Below are 15,410 nucleotides of genomic sequence, written 5' to 3' on the forward strand. Positions count from 1 at the left end.
TCGCCTTGAGATATTCTTCTAGTTCTAGCTAGCTAGTAGCTAGATGTTTCAAAAGCGTTTAATGAGATGTGCCTGCTGCGTGTGGTCCTTCATCTGATGATGCCAAATGTTCTTTTGTTTTTTTACCAGTTCTAAATTTAGGGCTCGATTGTTTTTTCTGTTAGATAATGTTTTAATAATGTTTTTTTTGTTTTTAAATTTGTTTATACATTAATATGTAAAAATTTTAAAAAATATTATTTTAATAATATAACAATATATTTGAAGTAAAAAAATACTTCAAAAAATATGCAGACAGAAAAGGTCCATGTTCGATTTTACCCCGTCTTTTGGCAGAAAACAATGATCAAGATAAAACAATTAATAACAAAAATCTAGATGAGCAAGAAGTCAATGTTGATTGAAATTCAGATTGAAGAATAACCCGCAACGCTTTGAAAGTTTTACTCGCATGGTGTTCCAAGGTTTTTGTCCACCCTCCCATCTTCCAGGTAACAAGAAACAAGAAACAAAAATATAACCGTCCGTTGATGAAAGACGGACTAGAGCAATGATATTAATTTGATTCATTTGTACGTATTGCCGATGCTATTTCATATATACAAACCCAATAATCACTGCCAACCAGAACTTACGATCTTTAATTATGGACAAAAAGGCAGAAAAAATTCATCACGGTTGAAAGAGGCGAACAGAACTCTCAAAACGTTAGCACCCAGTTCCTGTAGTTACATACTGGTTGAGTGCAGATAACCAAGACCTCCTGCGCTCTGTGTTAGAAGTCGATTGTCTAATTCTTGATCTCGAACACCTGACTAGGCATTCACGCAGGTTCCGATCAATAGTACAAGGAACCAAAGATGGACTTGTATCTGAAGTTCCCATGCATCGGCTGGCATTGAAATTCATTGACGGAAACTTCCGGCAACTTAAAGAGCGGAACGAAGATGAAAGCGGGGAAATTCTGGTGCATTGGAAATCAGGCTTGCAGAGTAGGGTTTTCATTGAAGTGAAATCTTGTTCTTCACCCGAACATGTGCAAAATGATAGAGATAAACTTGTTCTGGCAATAGCTTTAACCAATGGCTTTGTTCCAGGAAGCTTGACAAATGAAACTATGCCATGCCGGCAGAGAGGACAGGCAACTGACCCTGTTGGGCCTTGAGCAACAGTTGAGGTACAGATCGCAGAACAAAGATACAATGCACATCGTGTGCAAAATTCATGTCTACAGCCTGCACATCATATTGTTTTATGTGGTGAAGGCATTATTTATATATGACGAGAAAATTCAGTAGAAGCACACAAGGAGAAGATAGTGAGAATATATATATATATATATACTATCAGTTACACAAATTTCAGCTATTATTTGGTGACACGAAACACAGAAACACCATGAACTCGTCAAATACCCTCGTAACTAATTGGAAATATCCCAAACATCAAGGTTTTTGTAGAATTAAAAGAAAATTACAAATCAATGGATATAAGCAATGGTACACACGAAATATGTATAGACGTACTCAGGTAAAAGCCACTTGATCAACCACGTTATACATGAAATAATATGCAGTAAAATCATTCAAGGTTTGAAAGAAAACGAGTATGCTCTAAGAGCGTCATACCTAGACTTTTCTGTTACCTGGAAAATTACATTGCTATAGATGCTTTACTGGATGAATTGTTCATGCTGAGTTTTAATAGCCTTGAATATAATTCTCATTTTCCAATAGATTTAAAGGGACTGTCACAGTTGTTCTCTAATTCTATACCTTGTACCTGAAGAAATATAATCCTAACTACCACCAACAATGCATATGAAGGTGACAGACCACCACAATCTCTATCTGCCACTACTGCTATATAATATCACCCTCATCCATCACTCTTTACAAAGCCTAAAAAATGAGTATCCAGCTCATACCACCACTTGGATGGATCCAGAAACATAACCCTGTAGAAGAGGTGTCGTTCCCAAATGTTGAAATGAAAATTTTTTAATTTCCAAAAACATGGGAATTCAAAGTTTTGGTGCAAAAAATGATCATTCAGAGTTCCGGATTCATCTATATATGCATGGGGCAAAAGGCTACATTTATGTGTATGAAACACATGAAACACACACTGATGTTAAGAGAGAACGTTTTAAGATTCCACTTTCCATCTTTTGGCAACAAAACTGCAAAAATTAGAGAGCAAATAAAATTTAATCGAAAAACAAGGTTCTGGAAATGGACTCTGGCGATACTGCTACCCTTCAGCATTTGCTTTAAAATGATAGCTCTTAGGTCTCAAGCCCACAACATTTTACTCCACAAGCCAAAAAAAATCTATCATTTGCACTATACAATAGCTTCCAGAAAGGTAGTACACGATAAAATAACTTCCTCATTTTTTCCAATAGTTTTACTTTCACCATTTCCGCTTGACAATATTAGTTCCTTTCCAGACAAAAACATTTAAGGAGGGAAAACATGATAGAAAATTGGAAACTACTAACAATTGATAGTAACATACCTTCTGCAGCAACTGTGCACTTCCTTTCCAAACAAACCACACATGCATCCTCACATGTAGGGAGGGAATCATTGTTCCTCCATCCACATTCTCTGCAAATGGTCCCAACAAAAGATAACATTCCTTGATTATATAGTTAACTATTGTACTTGGAAACAAAGCATTAATTTCTGTGATTGTAAATGAGACTCTAAGACCTAAAATGACCATGAAGAAAACTTCATGCAATGTATGTGATTTCTATTACATGGAACTCAATCTCAAAAGTTCTGCAAATGACACTCTAAAAAAACTTCAAGCAATGTGATTTCATTCACATGGAACTCAATCTGAACTAGAAAAGTTTCATCGCATATTTAATAAAAAGCCTTTTCCATGAGCATGTAAGCAGTTAACATCATGTGCAATAGTTTTATTCCTCAGTGCTTCTAGGGGTCTGCATTTTTTGCAAATGCCACCCTGATGACAGCTACTAATTTGGAACTTAATTGAAAGTCACATTATCAGCCAGGCAAGATGTTAACACACAAAAAGATACTAAAGGCAAGAAAAAGCTTCTCAGGAAGCAAAGACCTTGTAGTTTACACAAAAGTGTAAAATTCAGGGGTCATTGTGATTTTATGTAGCAAGTCACATGATATGGCATATGCCAATGCATTACAGTAGAGTAGCCAATAAAATATGACAAACTGTATTTACCTGGCAATTTTGACAATGCTCATAAAGGGAATAGATAGATATGAAGAAGGACAGATTTGAGACCGGTTCCCTGGTTGTGAGCTAAGAATCTCCTCAAGTTCATTTCTGTGCCACGAACAAGCAACCATCGATGGAGTCCACCTTGAATCAAACAAAAGAGAACAAGAGGTGTTTTAACACAACGATGTGGTTTATCTCAATAGAATTTATACAGTAAATCATACAATAAAGGAGCAATTGGACATCCAACAGCTTTGGACATTTGTTGGTCACAACATTTTAAAGTACAGATCCATCATTGCAATGATATAATTCCAAATGGAATGATTAGAATGCCCAGATTTTACTGATCTTGAAAACTAATTATGTTGTGTTTGATATGTATTATAATGTTAACACGTAGACTTGATGTTAAGTAGAAAAGAGTTTGAGATTCTCATATTATTGCTAGTAAAAATCATAATCATTGCCTAAGATCAAATATAATGCAAAAAAGGCACATAGGTGTATAAGGTGAAATGAAGCAAGCAAGTTTTCTTCTGAAGAGTGGCCATCCTCACTTGATAGACATTGGCAAAACCACAGCTACATTCTAGAGAAAATTCAAGGGGAAAATAGCTTCACTGACAGGTATCTAAAATCATAGTGAAACTTCTATGATATTTCCCTTCTTTATCAGTCAAAGATGTTAGTGATTTAAAGGTAACGACCTTCACAGCTGATCTCTCTCAATATAAAGCAGTCATAAATACAATGAACAAAGAGAGGGTAAAGCAGGTATATTATGAAGTCCGAAATTCATTTTGTCAGCACCCAATGCCACAGTGACATCAGTTTTAACTCTTCCATGGTCACTTTAGTCATCCATGTGATTTTTCAGTTTCATGGGCAACTCTTATCCTAAATGATTTCAATGCCAACTTGTTAAGAATGTTTTATTTGTATGAATGCACAATGTTTGCCAACCCAAAATCATTGTGACATCCTCAACAAATTAAGATTTCTACTGCCCACCCTCCTATCTAGGCACAAACAGTGTATGCATGCAGACCAAAATAACAACTGGTAAAGGAAAACATTTTAATTATGTGTATGTGCCATACCTGGTTTAAAAGCAGATATAATATCATTGCAGAAAGATTCAAGTAGATGCCACTTGCAAACCACTATATTATTATATACATCGAACATATGAGAGTACTAAATCCAAAAATATGCTACAGGAGATTCATACCCATTTGCATTCTCAGCCGTCAAATTAGCACCCCTGGCAATCAAAATCTGAAGCACAACACATGATCATGACAAAGATTCAGCATATATATAACTCATTTTCAGTTTCATAGTTTTCTTCTTTGTTAGGAAACATACTTGACAACATTGTGAATTTCCACCACATGCAGCATAGTGAAGAGCCGTGCTTCCAGCACCTGCAAAGCAGCAACCAGGGGTAGACATTTAAATATTTGGCATTGCAAGCTAAACAATTTAGCCCAGATTAATTGTGCCCCGTAACCCATAGGTACTAACCTCGTGCCTATAGATAAGGTATTGATAGCTGAATAATGTCATTAAAGATAGGATTTTGCTTATGCAACTAAAATCTTGGAATTCCACAGATTGATTTGACATTTTGATAACCTTGTCCTTTGCTATTTCGATTTGGATGACACAGAATCCAATTCCTCTGTATACTGTATTTACTGAGTTGCAACAGTGGTTTGAAAACAAATTAATCAAATGGCCTCCATTTTAAAAGTGTCTTAGTCTCTTACTACGTGAGAAACTGAGCAGGAGAAATTAATGAGCATTGATGGCATAAAACAATTGCTCTTGTACCCATGGTAGAGAATTGTGTCACAGTTTAAGTAATATACAAAAATAAGAACTGCAAAAAATGGCATTACTGTTCCTCTAAAATTAACTGGAAGTCAGCCTAACAGTGCAAGATCAGCTATCATCACTTAAAGTAAAATGGGATCACCTATTAGATCGATAGTAGTTCCATCTTCCACGGTGACCTCATAAACGGAAGCTCCCAAGTCCAAGAGTAACTGCACGCTTTCAACATGCCCATTTAGGGCTGCCATATGCAAAGCAGTTATGCCTCCATCAGCAGGTCTATTGATTACCTCGCGAAGAGCACTGGTGCAAGCACAATGGCACACCTCAGCAAACAAAATCATAATAAAGGATGATAGAAGTGCAAAGAAAACTAAGAGTTGAAAGTACCTTCCATCAAACTCAGAGATGGATTCATTGTCCTTAGATCCCTTACTTAAAATCTCCCAACAATCAGCTATGCTAGGTATATAGTCTGCAAGGAGGAGGCGTATGCATCGAGAATGACCATTCAAAGCAGCCAAGTGAAGTGCAGTACCCCCATTAAGATAATCTGCTCTGTGAATCTAAAATCCAATAGTCCACAAATGTCACATTCATAGTTCCTAAATCTTCTAAGCTATTCATGGTTAATGAAGTATGGTCTAATTGACTTGAAAGTAAACTACATACATTGGCTTTAAAAAGCATCAAAGTCAGCACAACCTCCCAGTGACCATGTTGACAAGCTTGCATCAAAGCAGTCTGTTCACACAAATTAAAAAGAACTAGAAATTGTATTATTTCATAGAGATGCTAACCTGTCTTGAAGTTTCTCAAAATACCTAAAAGCTATATGAACGGTTGCTTCAAGTAAATAAAAGCTAAAATACCATACAAATAAAGCCTAAAAATTCCATTTGAGGTATGATGAAATTACCTGACCACGATAATTCCTCAGATTGATATCAATTCCAGACTCAAGCAAGAGAGAAACTATCTAAAAACATGTAAAATCACCATCACCACAACAGAGATGACTCAATAATTGCTCAATTTAAAAGATTAACCACAAAATACCTCATGGTGACCCTGAGCTGCAGAGTAATGGAGTGGAGAATTTCGAACACCAAATGTTGAGTACCTTGCAAGCCTTGGATTGTATTCCAATAAAGCCTTAGCTTCTTGAATATCCCCATCTCTTGCAGCCGAAACCAAACGTTCTCCAGAGGCAGAACAACCAAGTGAATTGCCCATGATGCTCAGAAATTTCATGATTTCTGGGAAGAAGCAAGATTGTTTTTTCTAGCTCCAAAGCAACTCCCTTGATCTTCCACAAAAAAAAAAAAAAGTAAATGAGGGCTTTTGTATCCTCAGCCCCCAAACTATTCACAAGCTTGTTTATACATGACAGAACATAAGGAAAATGGAAAGCGTTCCTCGTACCTATCCAACTAATAACAATCCAAAATTCGAAAAATAAACCAAATAATTGGTTGCAACAGTCATAATCTCATTGACCTTTTCATAATACCTCTGGTGAATTTTGAGAGAGACTAGGAAAAGGTTAGAAAAAGACTGCAGTTGGCATCCAAATTCCAAATGAAAGAATTAAAGCAGGGTCTCTTCAACTACTGACTTGAGAAAAAAAAACAATAAGAGAAGCTGAATGTGACTCTTTATAGCTTAGTTAAAGATCTCGTGAATTTCGAGAAACCAATCCAATAATTCAATGACGAATTCACTAATCAATTGTCAACACCATCGTATTTACTTCTTCACCAAAAAGAACACAACAACTTTCAAGCTATCCAATTCTCCTTCAAATTTCAAAATCTCATATATTCTCCCTCAAATACACAAATTTCCAATGCCCCAATTCCATAAACTTCTTAAAGATTGAGAATTTCAAAAACACATCTCCTATTATGCCTCAAAGAATCAAACTTCACAACAGAACGTCCAAAACAAGGGGAAAAAAATAAAACAGAACTCCCCAATATTAACTTCTTCTTCCAAATTTCACTCAAAGAATCTCAACGTAAAAAACCCGGATCAGCCATCTCTCCTAATGAGGAGATAAAGAAATACAAGAGGAAAGAAAGCTTGATCAAAAGTAGAGAAGAAATGGCCAAATATTTAGGCAAAAAGGAGCTTAAAATAGGCAAAATTGAGAATCGCAAGAGATAAGAAATTGAAATGGGGAAAGACAGCGACCTTTAACTACAACTTTTAGCCAAAAAAATAAAAATAAAAGAAAGAAAGAGAAAACATGAATGAAAGGCGTGTCTCCCATCATTGGATGGATTCTTGGCCAGTCAACTTCGTTTTTTTTTCTTTCTTTCTTTCTTTCGTTGCTTGCTTAGCGCCCTCTCCCTCTCTATTTCTTGTGGAGGGAAATTATAGAAATAAATTAAAAAATAAGGCAGCTCTTAGTTTTATTTGTTATTTTCTTGCTACGATTACAAATATCACAAATTAAATATAAACATGTGTAGTGTTTTCAATTCTTGCAATCATGTTTTGACTCAATTTATCATTTCTTTTTCATGGCGAGTAAGGTATGAAAAATAATACAAATGGTGAACATTAATAAGAAAGATTAAAAAAAAAAAAACATGGATGGATAGAGTAATGAGACTCGCAATTAAATCCAGTTTTAAGATCTCAATTCAAGGCCATACTTTTTTATTTTATTTTATCTTATCATACAGTGTTGTTTGATATTGCCCAGAATTTCTTAGTAAGTCTTGCATTCAGCATGAAATATCTTCTTCTTCTTTTCAGTTATTGTTATATATATATATATATATTGAGTTTTAATTTTTGAGTGTGTTTAGGAGTATGATTGTGATTGCTTTTCAATGTATTTTTCACTCGGAAATATATTAAAATAATATATATTTTTTTATTTTTTAAAAACCATTTTTGATATTAGTATATCAAAATGATCTGAAAACACCAAAATATATTAATTTAAAACAAATAAAAAATAAAAAAATTTAATTTTTTTAAAAACATTTATAAAACACAAAAACAAACTAGGCTTAAAAATATAAACATTGTAGAAATACCTGCGGGTATATATAAATACAAAAGACACAATCTTGTGTATTTAAAGTATATATGAGACAACTTATTTACCTTATTAGTTCATTAATGTAACGAATGTTATGACTAATTATTTTCATAAATTTCTCAATTTTTGGAATTGAATTAAGAATTACAAACACTGTTACCTCACAAAAGAAAAAAAAATCTATTTTAATCAAACTACTCAATTTTTACAGAAATTGGAACTCTTGGCATTTGGTTAAAATTTAATGGTATTTTTAAGCATCCATAATTATTATGGTTAAAATTTTTATTTTTATTTTTTAAAAAAGAGATTGATAATGAATTTAAAATGATTATTAACAAATATAAATATTAAAGAAATAAAAAAACGGTGGGGAATTTATTGTGCTGTCATTGTTCAAGCAGACTTAATTTGTTTGTTTTTAGGGAATTATTGTGTTGCCACTGCTTTTGTAGACTCATTAGCATGTTCACCCCCATTGTTCATGGCATTTTTCCTCTTTGGTACCTGAATTTTTATTTTTATTTTGCTTGATCATTAAACTTTATTTTTTTCAATCTTTTTAGTCCTTCCAAGTTATGTTGGTTTGGTTTTATGTTTTGAATATTTATTTTTCTTTGCATGCTTGTGTATATAGGCTATGGGAAAAATTATTTCAACTCTTCATTAAAGATTAGTATTTTAAAAAAAATACAATTATATGGTTCAATTAGTTAAAAAAATAATCGAAAGAAAATGAATCAAAATTAAAAAAAGAAAAGAAAAGGGTTGTTTTTTCCTTCTTTTTTTTTGTTCAAAAGCATATCTTTCAACACTTTGATCTCTATTATTTTTGAAGTTTATATTTTAATTATAAAATTTTATTTTTTTATATTTTAGTCATTAATATGTGAATAAAGAAGAGAGAAAATTGGTAGAAAAAAAAGAGAAAAAAGACTTTTGACCAACCACTTTTTAATTACAAAAAATATATTTTGTTGTTAATGAATTTATTTTAATGTGGAGAGTTTAACGGTGGTGATTTGAATTAGAAAAATTATATTCAGTTCAAATTGAGTTTTTAGACTAATTAATATATATTTTGGCCTTAAAAATAGAGTTATTGAGTTTCTAAAAAAAAATTTGAATGTTTTAAAATAAAATAAAATAAAAATCAAAGTTTCAGAACTCTAATTTTTCAAAATCACAATAATTGAAATTCCTTGCAACAGACAACATGTCCCTTGTCCAAATGAATGTCGCATCGTACACTCTTTAAAAAAAAAAACAAAAACCAGGCGCGTGGGATTCTCTCCAAACAACTAGGTGCACATGCTTCTCTAGTTCTCTTTAAAGGCCAGGCACACGAGCTGGCCTTCCGCCTTGCAATATCTTCGGCTTGCATCTGCAAGCCCTTTCCTTTTTCTTTTTTTTTTTCCCCTCAAATTTTTTAATATACTAAAATAAAATTATTTTTATATAAAACAATTACAGTGACATTTTGTAAAGATATTATGTTTTTCAAATAAAATTAAAGGTTTAATGGTAATTTTAGTGATTATTTTATGAATAACTATATGTGCACCTAATATATATATGCATAATTTTTTTTTAAAAAGAAATCATGAATATTCAATGGGAGTAAAATATGCACCTAATATGCACATTATATTTTTTTTATTAAAAAACTATATATATATATATAAAGAAAAGCATAAACAAAAAAAAGTCAGTTTTAACTTGAGAAACTTTTAATAAAAATTCTCAAGAAGAAATTTTTTCTTCCGATATAATTAAATAGAAACCCATGATATTTTTTAATGTTAAAAATGATTGTTTTCTAATTTGTTATGAAAATAATATATCGTGATAAATTTGTATATAAATCAAGTAAAAATGGTTTATATGCATGCATCAAAAAACTTCTCCCTAATAAATGTTTTTAAGATTAAATAAATAGAAACCCATTACGTACGTAACCCGGGCAATTGAACAAGTAAGAACTACAAGTCGTGCATGGTGGTGAGAGCTAGCAAGGGGATGTCTTAGTGTTATATATCTTCAACGAATTTAATTAGGAATGTTAGGTTGTTTTTATTAATCTCATTAAAGAACGGTGGACATTTAAGTCGTCGACGAGCATTATGTATATTAAAGAGCAATTTGAGACCTGGCAAATGGATTCGAATGATCAAGCCATGCTGACAAGAACATGAAGCAAAATGATGACAGCAATTCTGGCCGTCGGAGAAGAAAAAAGGTAGGGAAAAGGCCAAACAGTGTACCTAAGCGGCATGTTAAGGCAGCATGATTGGCTATAAATTTGATGTTTGGGCATTAAATGGGGCACATTTGGAATCTTTTTGCTCGCTCTCATTATATTATTTAGGGTAATGTGCTAGGCACTTGGGTTGCAATTACAGTTCAGTCGGACAAAGCTTGCATGCCAATTCAAGCACTTGTATCATTAGGGTTAATACAATACAGGTCGATCCCTTCATCATAAATTATTAGGGCATGCATCTCCCTATATGTGCTATGACAAATTTCATGTCATTTTCTCTGCTTTTCGTTTTTCTTTTAATTTTAGGTTCGAGTGGAATCTTGAAATCAAGTTTTACGTATCAGAATTGGGAATATTTATTTGATTTCGTCAAAGACAGGATATATATCCATGCTACGATTAGAGATTTATTCCTTGTCATATTTGCTAGGATGGTTCATCCGAAACCGGTCTAATTAATTAGGAGTTTGGACAACAATGTGAACAAGTCTTAATTTTCTCATCAGCTCAACAAAATATTCTTCATGGGCTCGCAGGAAGCTGTCGATTTGCTGGATTAGATCTACCCTCAGGAGCAGAAGGTAAGCTAACTTCAACTAGTCTCAAGGCACCAGGAGTATGAACGTTTTTTTTTATACAAGCACACTTGTTGAGAAATGAAAAGAAAAGAAAAGCAAAGGAAGGAAGGAAGGAAGGAAGGAAGGCAGACGAGTTATTTTAACTTGACAATTAATAGTCACTGTCACTTGACTCACATCCCTAATAGTCTTCTCTTAAACAAGGAGGATAGAACCTCAACTTGCAAAAGTCGTATGCAGTTGCTTGCCGGCTTCTCATCTGAGAGAGAATGAAGCATGATTTCCAGTGGCCTTTCCAGCCCCTTGAATGGACACATTATTCTTCTGCATCGAACTTCCGCTGCTCCCTGTCAGTTTAAAATGTAATCATCAACAAAGGATGAAGAGGAGTGTAATATTTGATATTCTAGTGTAAGCTAATTTTTAATTAAAAAATGTCACATCAAAATCATTTAATTTTTTTTTAAAACATTAATTTAATATTTTTTTAAATAAAAAATAATTTAAGAAACATTTTAAGAAAAAGTTGAAAATTATAATGATTCTGCCCACTAAAAGAAATCCCGAGTCCAAAAATCAAACCCCCTGTTTTTTTAACTAAAACTAGCAAGCAATCGGTTTGGAAGGAAGATGATTACCAGTTTTCCCACTTTCTTTTCACTTCCTTCTGCCAATATCATAGTTTTCAAATCAAACTCGGCAAACTTGCTATTAGAATCAGGTTAGATTTAAAAAAAAACAAGGAAAAATAAAAACTTGGATAACTCACTCAAAACTCCGGGTTTGCTTAGTGATTTCGTTGATCTAGTTAAAAACTTAATTGCAACCCATTAACTATTTAATTTCTTAACAAAAACAATAAAAAAATTAAAAATTAATTTAGAATAATTTAATGACCAATCAAAACCTATAATCCAAGTCAACCACCGATACATACATGATGCAAATATCGAATTGAGTAAATTATTCGTTACTCCTTGTATCGTGAACCTGATTATAACTTAGTTCTTTATGTCTGCAAATCTATAACTCAGTTATAACTTATTGATCATTGGCTTACTAAATCACTTGTTGGTTTTTTTTTTCTTTCAAAATCTCAAATCAATTTCAATTATTAGGGAAAACCAATACAGTTGGGGATTTAGAGAAAAACCAAGAATTCTTAATAGGATAACAGTCACAGTTTGAGATTTGAATGGCAAAGGATTTTAAACAAAGAAAGCTCTGTGTGAGCAAGTTATTGGGAGCTGGGAGAAGCGTGTTTTGGATCTAATCTCAAGGTTAAAGTCTGGGCCCATCTAATTTAGAACATTAAGGGCTCCTAAGAATGGCCTAGAAATTAATCCTATGACTAATGTATGTACATGCTGGGCTGTTAGGCCCGAAACAATAGTAAAGAGAGCCCCATGATGATTGTGGTCGCCTTACTTTTCCTTGCATCTTATTATACTTTTTTTTTTAATTTCGAAAATATTAAAAAACAAATAATTTTTTTATATATTTTTGTTTCAAATTAATTTTTTTTTTATGTTTTCAAATCGTTTTAATATGTTAATGTCAAAAATAATTTTTTTAAAATAAAAAAATATTATTTTAATGTATTTCTAAGTAAAAAGAACTTAAGCAACCGTTACAACACTAAAGGTGTATTTGAGATTATGGTAACGGTAGCGGTTCAAAATGCTTTTCATTTAGAAATGTATCAAAATAATTTTATTTTATTTTTTAAATTATTTTAACATCAGTACATTAAAAGAATCTAAAAACATAAAAAAAATTATTTTAAATAAAAAAAATTAAAATTTAAAAGAACGGTTTGCACCGCATTCAAACATACTCTAAAAACACCCTAGCGTCTAGAGAAATAGTAGTAGCTAGGGTGAGGTGATTCCCATGCTGTGTGTGGGTGTTCTTCCATGAAGAAATATCATGAAAACACGCAGAATACTGCCGAGATCCGTGCGATGTGGAACTAAATTAATATCGAGAAATTAATCTAGCTATTGAATGCAACTTCAGGCGATGACTGATCCCAATATATAATTTCAAACCAAAATGTACTCATGGCAGCTGGGGATATATTAAACAAAAAGGAATAGCTTCCGCAGGCACATGCCGTCTCATTCTCTAGCTCCTGCAATAAGTCTTCGTCTTCTGCATGTATCATGCCGATTAATTAACTATTAGGGTTTCGTTTACCTAGCTGTTGAAGATTTTTGGATGCCCATGGTTAGACCACTTACAGTTTTAACGGGGTGGCTTTTGCTTTTTTTCAAACCTTTGACAGAATATTTTTGGTGAGATGTAAGAGCTAACTTTGAAATTAAACCCACTTGTGGACCAAAGAAGTTGTTGATTATGGGAAATTTGCTTTAGAATTTGCTTTAGATTAGTTGAGTTACGTATTCGAACACTACTCTGAATTTCATTGATTAGATTTAAATTTTATTACCACTACTTCTTCTCAAGTAAGTTACGTAAACTACTCTCAACTTCATTTATTAGATTTAAACTTTAGTACCACTACTTCTTCTCAACTCTCAAGTAAGTGCTAAAGATTATATATATATATATATATATATATATATATATATATATATATATATATATTACTTAAAAACTTAAGCCTCATGTTATATGAGATTTCAAGATATGATTTATATTATTCTTTAATATATTTTTTCAAATGAAAACTCTTTGATCTGGAAACTTATATAAGTTCATGTTACCTTATCCTTAATTTTTATCAAATAAATAGAAATAATAAGATTAGAACTCGTGATTGCTTGATCATCAAGACTCTTATACCATGTTAAAGAATTATTTCACCAAAAAATTTAAACTGTTAGGTAAGATTTTAAGATATAAATTATATTATTTTTTAATAGCAACCACTTTTATACTTTTTTGTTTTTTTCTTTGAAAGCTGTTCAATTTTTCTTAGACAATAGAAAAATTAATCAAGCCTGCTTTTGAATGGACTAACCCTAGAGCGACATATATCTAACGTTTGCTTTAGAATTTAATGATCAAATTGATTTATTTTTAACTAGTTTGGATGTTCTTATTGCCATATTAATTTATGCGACCGTAGATAGTACTGCCTATGTAAAGGTCGTTTTCTTAATGAAAAAAATTCGAGAAATTACAATAAAGGTAAGTTAAGAGTATGTGATGCCAGTTTGACTCACAAATTCTACATCTAATAATCAAAGCCATCTTAGATTTAAAGAGAAATGTATATTATTATTATTATTGTCTTTGCCTAATTGCCATGAAGTGGCTGCCCTGCCTGCCATGGTCAATATTTTTCCATACGGTCCATATAAAAATATCATATAATTAAATCGATGCACCATGCATGCTTCAAAGATATCGTTTTTATTTCCATGCCTGCAATTTTTTCCTTTCAATCTTTGTATCAATATATATATGGACAAATCATGTTGTATCAATGACTAAAACTCAAATCCTCAAGTATCTGGAACTCGAAAGAAATATTTTTTAATGAGAACTTAATTTGTTAAGAAAATTATTTTAATTTAAAAAATTAAATTGTTGAATGAGATTCCAAAATAATTTTATATTATTTTGTAACATAATCCACCTTAAACTGAAAAAAGAAGAAGCATATTTATAGAAGAATTTAACTTCACAATTAGTATTTATTTTCAATTGCTTGCTGACTCCATCAGTCTATCTCATTAATAGTGAAAACTACAATTGATTTATAAAGTATTTTTTGTTCAGAAATATATTAAAGTAATATTTTTTATTTTTAAAAAATTATTTTTAATATTAACACATAAAAAATTAAAAACAATAAAAAATAATAAATTTAAAGTAAAGAAAAAAATAAAAAAAAATCAATTAAAAAAATACTTTTAAAATACAAAAACAATCCGGCTAGAGTAATGTTTTTCAGAGTTTACCATCTCAAATTTACCACGTATCACAAACTAGTTCACATTGAGCTCGCACAAGCTAGCCATGCTAAAAAAAGAAAAACACAGTCTCATGTTTATAAGCTCTCAATCGTAGTTAGGTTAACTGCCGAAAAGGGTTTCATGTTTTGTCTACCTTTTTCATTACTAGGTGGCTGCCGTTTTGTATCTTTGTCCAAGTTCAAACAGTCAAGCTTTTTGAGAAACAAAACCAGTGAAAATGCTTCTTCTTTCCGATCTCAACATTTTTTTAAAATAAAAATGGCAAGTGGTGTCTTAGAATATTGGAGCTTGAAATAGTACATGGGTCACATGAATTCATAAAATACTACGAGGTGGTTCCAAAATTTGCCGATGCATGGAGGGTGGTGGACCGTGTGTACACAATTTCTCGATAAAGGGGCTTGACTTCAAAGCATGCAGCCTGCAGGTATTTTGGTAGGGGAGACAGCAAAATAAAATAAAAAGAATAAAAAGAGAGAGAGAGAGTTAAATTGACTTTCGTG

At 32.2% G+C, this 15,410-nt stretch overlaps 1 protein-coding gene across 2 annotated transcripts; it reads right to left on the minus strand.

The window, feature by feature from the left end:
* Positions 1 to 511: 511 nt before the first annotated feature.
* LOC7461613 (probable E3 ubiquitin-protein ligase XBOS32) lies at positions 512 to 7,401 on the minus strand. Of its 2 annotated transcripts, XM_002325056.4 has the most exons (11): positions 6,487 to 7,401; positions 6,121 to 6,370; positions 5,981 to 6,040; positions 5,734 to 5,805; positions 5,452 to 5,627; positions 5,204 to 5,364; positions 4,591 to 4,649; positions 4,454 to 4,500; positions 3,220 to 3,360; positions 2,521 to 2,612; positions 512 to 1,235 (listed from the first exon to the last, which is right to left on the minus strand). In XM_002325056.4, exons 2-11 carry the CDS (start codon positions 6,313 to 6,315, stop codon positions 709 to 711), a joined length of 1,530 nt encoding a protein of 509 aa, XP_002325092.2. In that variant the 5' UTR covers positions 6,316 to 6,370; positions 6,487 to 7,401; the 3' UTR covers positions 512 to 708. The 2 variants fall into 2 exon arrangements, with proteins under 2 accessions (XP_002325092.2, XP_006372105.1); XM_006372043.3 differs by lacking the exon at positions 6,487 to 7,401 and having other exon boundaries at positions 5,981 to 6,036; positions 6,121 to 6,247.
* Between the last annotated feature and the right edge of the window lie 8,009 nt (positions 7,402 to 15,410).

This window comes from Populus trichocarpa, chromosome 18 (assembly GCF_000002775.5).
Source record: "Populus trichocarpa isolate Nisqually-1 chromosome 18, P.trichocarpa_v4.1, whole genome shotgun sequence".
Taxonomy (NCBI): domain Eukaryota; kingdom Viridiplantae; phylum Streptophyta; class Magnoliopsida; order Malpighiales; family Salicaceae; genus Populus; species Populus trichocarpa.